This window comes from Nematolebias whitei, chromosome 3 (genome assembly GCF_014905685.2).
Source record: "Nematolebias whitei isolate Nwh7 chromosome 3, NemWhi1, whole genome shotgun sequence".
Classification (NCBI taxonomy): Eukaryota; Metazoa; Chordata; class Actinopteri; order Cyprinodontiformes; family Rivulidae; genus Nematolebias; species Nematolebias whitei.
The window spans coordinates 34,768,341-34,774,366 of record NC_056500.1 but is presented as its reverse complement, the minus strand read 5'-3'; the positions used below and the strand labels follow the sequence as shown (position 1 = coordinate 34,774,366).

Below are 6,026 nucleotides of genomic sequence, written 5' to 3'. Positions count from 1 at the left end.
GAGAGTCGACCAAACGTACAGTAGGTGCCGACAGAGAAGTCTCACAGTTCACCATGAAAAGGCGGCGTGCTCCGGGCCCCTCCTTCAGACGTACTGCCGGGGCTTCTGAGGGCCGGAGGCGGCAGCGGAGGCGAGGCTCTTCGCGGCCTCCTTGGCCTTCTCCGACGCATCCTTCATGGTGTCCCTGAGCAGCCGCTGGGGCGTCTCTCCTGAGACAACAAGATACACACACCGTTTATTCTCCACGGGCTCTGACAACAAACACAAACAGTCCTGTCTTTACATCCTCGTGTCATTAGATCATTGAAGTCCTGGAAGGACCTGGAAGAAATGCATATCACCCGCCACCTTCCATGTCCAAGTTTCAGACTGACTCATCCCAACTCTAAAATAACATTAAAGCACGATCTCATGCAGTGTCACACAACTCTCAGCTACGCCAGAGTCCGTCTTTCTGTGTGAATGCATCATCTTCCAGGGTTTAAACCAGCCCGACTGGATCTGCGTGACGTTCAGATGAAAACATTATGGTCTGCACGACACCTAGCTGAAACGGCTACAACCCCTCCTTCCTCAGTGGAACGCTAGAACAAGCTGTGGATTCATGGCCGAGGAGTCTATTTGCATCTGCCCTGAGAGTGAACCCTTAACCTGAAGTGAGAGCAACGAGCAGAACCAAGACAGAACGGGCCGGGTCCTCTGCTGTGTGGGAAACACTGCTTTCTGTGATGAGAGGAGAACACGAGGAGCCTATGATGAGTTCTGGCTAAAGGGGTCTGTGTGCGTGTGTGTGTGTGGGGGGGGTCGTCTATGGTGGGTGAACTTGTTTTGTTTATCAGCAAAAATCAAGGAGCACATGCAGAAGAACTGTCGGTCCCAACATGTCCAATCACAGAAGAACCAAACTGAGAAGAGCAACACTTTAGATTTTCTCTGCGCTACATCACTGCTAACAGTAAAGTAATCTGTTTTAGGAGCATTTTAGTAAAGAATAAAAATTAAAAAATTCACTCCATCTAGCCAAAAAAGATCAAGAATGCAGAAACTACAAAATCAGAAAAAGAAATCAGACAAGTTTTAAAGTCTTCATGTCTGATAGCACAGAACCACCTCTGGTCCAGTATTTTCAGTACAGTGGTCCCTCGTTTATCGCGGGTGTTTGGGACCACGCCCACCTGCGATAAGTGAAAACCCGTGAAGTAGAGATACGGTAGTCCAAGTTCAGTAAACTTTGTCATGACGTGTGCCAGATTGTAATCACACTCATCACCTGTTACTCCCAGTCTCCCTCTTTAAATAAACAATTTAAAAACTAATATTTTAAATATTAGTTTTTAAATTGTATAGAAGAGAAGTGCAGCAGGACATCAAAGGGATGTCACACAGCTTCAGCTCTGCAGCAGAAATGAACTTGATCATTTACACCGAAACAACTGAACGTAGAAGTTCTAAAATAATTAAAAATAACTTAACACTTTAATATTTTGTGCTTATGATGATTTTTATGATGTGACATACTTGGAATTTTAAGTTGGAAGACAAAAGTCAGTCGGTGCGTCTGGACAGCAAAGAGTTAAGCCTTCACAAAGCTGCAGCAGGAAAAACGTGTGGCAGAGAAGGAGATCAGCTGATCAGCTGCAGGACGGAGCTTTCTCTTGCACTTGTGGGCTGCACACATGGCGCAAAATCATTTAAAATGTATTTTAAATAAACAACCCATGGCTCATCAATCAGCCAATTGTGTCGTATCCAATCTTACTTTGAAAATCCACAATATAGCGAACCGTGAAGTAGCGAGGACCTACTGAATTTGCTGCAGCTGGCAGCAGCAATTCAGACAGACTCGAACACTGAAGATGATTCAGGACAACGGTAATTCATAGTTTGGAGGAACACAGCTAACATTACTGGAACTAATTGAGTCTTACTGTAGCTACAGGTACCTAAACACCACAAACGGGGGGACGTCACCTCCTCAGCAACAGTCTACTGAGGCTCAACCTGAGGGACAAAGTCCTGGGGTGTCAGACAAATGTCTCCCTCCTGACATACTCACCACAACGCTCGGCCTGAAGCCAAGTCCTGCAGCGCCGCCAACAAGGGGGCAGAACCACAAGCTTTAGACAAGTACACGCTGCTCAGCACCACACGGAGCCAAACCCTGAGCTACAGTTAGAAACAGACACTTTCACAAGTTCAGAAGAGACAAACCACTCGTTTAGAGCTGGAGCTGTCGGTTAATCACTTTCGTGTCTTTTATCCACTCACAGTTCTCTTGTTGATCAGGGGAAAAAAATCTAACTTGGATTTGTAATTGGAATGTTGCACTGATTATGGAAGTCGATGGCTGGTAATAAACAGTTTTCTACTGGTTGCAGTCTGTCTCGTCTCTGAAACGCACGTGAGCGTGCACATACCTTGTAAATTAGACAGTGCGTACTCCAGCCCCTTCATGGCTTTCACCTGGTTACTCTTAAAGCGAGCCAATCCAAACTCCTGAGAACACACAGAACAGAAAATGTATAAAAGATGTAAAAAATAACCAACAGCTGACCTTCAGCCATATTCCAGAAATATTTTACAGCAGATTGAGGCTAGCATTATTTTAACACCAAGTTCAAGCCTCTATTGATCGCCTCGAAGCAAATCAGAAGTCATGGCCCAGAAGAGCCAAGACCTAGTATAACCTTTGACCTTGATTTGTGCCCTTGACCTTGATGAAAAGCATACATGAGGTTATACTAGAATATGCTCGTCGTTAAAGCAGGCAGATAATAAAAACAGTAAAATAAAAGAACACGTTGACTCCTCGATTAGATATTCACAGAGTGAAGAGCAGAAATGGAAAGGCTCCAACAGGAGGTGGTGCCTTTGTCTTCACAACATGCTTCAACAAGAAATGACATTTTAACAATAATAACAAGTAGTTCTCCAGGATTGACTCTTCATCATTTCCAAGATGGAGGGAACTCGCTCACCCTCAATCGTTTCATTGTCAGAGACATTTCAGAAATATGAAGTTTGGGCTTCTAAAAGGTCAAGTTGTTGCAAACATGCAGGTTCAGGTTAGTTTTCATCCACATACATGTGTCACAGACTTCAGCTTCACAATAATAGAAAAGGAGGCTCCTTTTCTCCCTGCAGCTGCAGGACAAACACACCTGAATGGGTTTGGAGAAGCCAAAGATGCTTGAGGAAATCCACGCTTCACGCTTCAGTTGTGTGGCTCCTGACTGCGCCACAGAGTCTTGGAAAACGCACCGTTCTTCTACAGACTGCACACAGAACAGGGACAGCAGACTGATGTCAGGATCAATTTGTTGATTTGATGCATCACAAACAACGATGAGTCCAGCTGCAGGCAGGAGGTGGAACACCTGGAGAGCTGGTGCAGGAAGAACAACCTTCATATCAACGTGACGAAGATGAAGGAGATGGTTGTGCAGAAGAGACAACACCCCCCCCCCCCGAACATAGGAGGATCTATGGTGGAAGTGGTCTTCAGCTACAAGTACTTGGGTGTACACATGAATGACAACCTCAGCTGGGACAACAACACTTCCAGCCTGATCAAGAAAGCACATCAGAGACTCTACTTCCTCAGACGGTTGAGACGAGCTGGTCTGGGAAGCTCAGTCCTCACCTCCTTCTACAGGTGTGCAGTGGAGAGCATCCTGTGCTCCAGCACCAACGTGTGGCATGGAGGCTGCACAGCTGCAGAAAGAAAATCTTTGCAGAGAGTGGTGAAGGCTGCACAGAAGACTGTTGGGAGTCAGTCTCCCCACCATCACAGACATCTACACCTCTAGATGTAGGAAGAGAGCCACCTGCATCATGAAGGACCCCACTCACCCAGCACACACACTTTTTGCCCCGCCCCCCTCAGGAAGGAGGTTCAGGAGCATTAAGAGTAGAACCACTAGCTGAGGAACAGCTTCTACCCTGAGAATGTTAGACTCATGAATCTCTAACCAGGAAAATCACTGTGAGGAAAAAAAATAAAATCACTAACGCCACTTGATTGTTCTGTGCTGCTGATTTATTTTACGCTGCTGATTTATTTCACGCTGCTGATTTATTTCACGCTGCTGTGATCCTTCGTACTCATCTGCTCACACAGACTCATGTTCGTGCTGCTGTTCGGCGTATTCTTTTTGCACTACTAGTGCTTAGTGCATTTTTAGTTTGAATGTTTTTCTTAGCTCATATCTTAGATCTTATTACTGTTTTTCTTTACAATTTATACTTTTGTTGGATGTAACTGGGACCCTGTGTACACAATGTCGTTCCACCTCATGTACTAAGTATAATGTGAATGACAATAAAGAACCTTGACTTGACTTTGTTTCCATCCGATGTCGGACAAAACAATATGATCATCCAGAAGGTAAAAGGAGTTGAGAACATTCATTCGCACATTAAAGCTGTGAAACATATGTAAAGGTCCTACGTCACAAAGACACAACTCTTTCTTTCAAGATCTAACCGACTTCATTAATTCATGAAAACAGAAAGAAACTTGTTCTCTCCAATATCAGCAAGGTGAACAGATGGAAATCAAACCAACATGGCCGTCACAACTAATTGATCATAGCCAACACAACTTAGCTATAACCCAGTCAGTTTTACAGAGAATGAGTCTGGGGTAGTGGCAGCTGAAAACATACTTGAAGCAGGTGTCAACAGAACCTCACACTATCACGAGGTCGGACATGACGACAGAACGTCTGAGCCAAACAGCTGTAACTTGGTCTAAAACTGTGGGCCATGAAGGTGTTCTGTGATTTACTGATGAGCCACAGAAGCCAGGCCCAGACCCAGAGACTGGTCTCACTCTGGTGGAAACATGATCCTACCTGGATGTTCAGGAGCTCCTTAAACTGGAAACAACTGGATTGACCCTGCTACGGCCAACTTCAGTAAAATATGACACTTCTCTGATCATGCTGGAGAGTTGCAGAATATGTTATCTTAATGTTAAGGATTTTAATCTCTTCAATCTGGATGGCATCATTGTTGTTTTTATTTTAATTTATTGTCTTGTTTTTTGTGTGGTTGTTGATGCCGTTATTGTCATTTTGTTTCTTCTTGTTTGCATTACATTTCTAATAATGTTTTTATTTGTTACTTTTCTTTCTGTGACTTTGTCTGTATTGTTGTTTGATAAGTTTGTTAAAAAAACAACCGAAACAAAAACAAAGTTCAGAATGTGCAGCTGAAACGGACCAGAGAGCTCACCATGACTTTAGTGTGGTTGAGGTTCCAGGTGTAGGTGGTCAGACTCCTGTTGACCGGGTCCACGATGGAGTCCTCCACGATGTACACGGAGCGAGACATGCCGGCTGGGAAGAACCGCTCCGCCCAGCGAGGCAGCCGATTGGTCTTCATCAGGAGGCGCCTGGACAGGAGGCGCTGGTCCGCAGTCACCTCCCGGTACACGACGTCCTCAGTGAGAACATGAGTGCTGAAACACACAGACACACAACTGCGTCAGCATGACGGCTTCAGGTGCGTTTACAGATGCAACTTCTGATAAAAGGTATGATTAAAAAAAAAAAGGTACAGAAGTAAAGCTGGTTAGTAAAACTCAATTTTCTCATTTGTAATGAGATGAAATATGTCGTAAATAAACCACATGTGCAACAATACTTTGTTTTTCTTTTCTTCTCAGCTCTCTGGTCTGATAAGACTCTGTAAGGTTTCAGGTTTTCCAGACTACAGATACAGCATCGTCACTTTAAATCACTTGACACAAAGAATACTTCCCCTCATACTTTATTTATGACTTCAGGTGTCACAGCACAAAGACAAATGTTCCAATGCAATAAATAAATAAATAGAATGTTTTATTTAAATTATCTAAAGACTGTTGAATATACAAACTGGATTCCAAAAAAGTTGGGACACTAAACAAATTGTGAATAAAAACTGAATGCAATGATGTGGAGGTGCCAACATCTAATATTTTATTCAGAATAAAACACAAATCACAGATCAAAAGTTTAAACTGAGAGAATGTATCATTT

General features: G+C 43.7%; 1 protein-coding gene across 1 annotated transcript in view; it reads right to left on the bottom strand.

The window, feature by feature from the left end:
• LOC119408047 (PRELI domain-containing protein 1, mitochondrial) overlaps positions 1-6,026 on the bottom strand; it is an 8,290-nt gene continuing 2,264 nt past the window's right edge. The window contains exons 3-6 of the mRNA XM_037674883.1: positions 5,239-5,464; positions 3,162-3,275; positions 2,418-2,496; positions 1-209 (exon numbers count right to left, since the gene is read on the bottom strand). Of these exons, the coding sequence (XP_037530811.1) occupies positions 85-209; positions 2,418-2,496; positions 3,162-3,275; positions 5,239-5,464 (544 nt within the window). The 3' untranslated portion in view covers positions 1-84. The remainder of the gene's footprint in view (positions 210-2,417; positions 2,497-3,161; positions 3,276-5,238; positions 5,465-6,026) is intronic.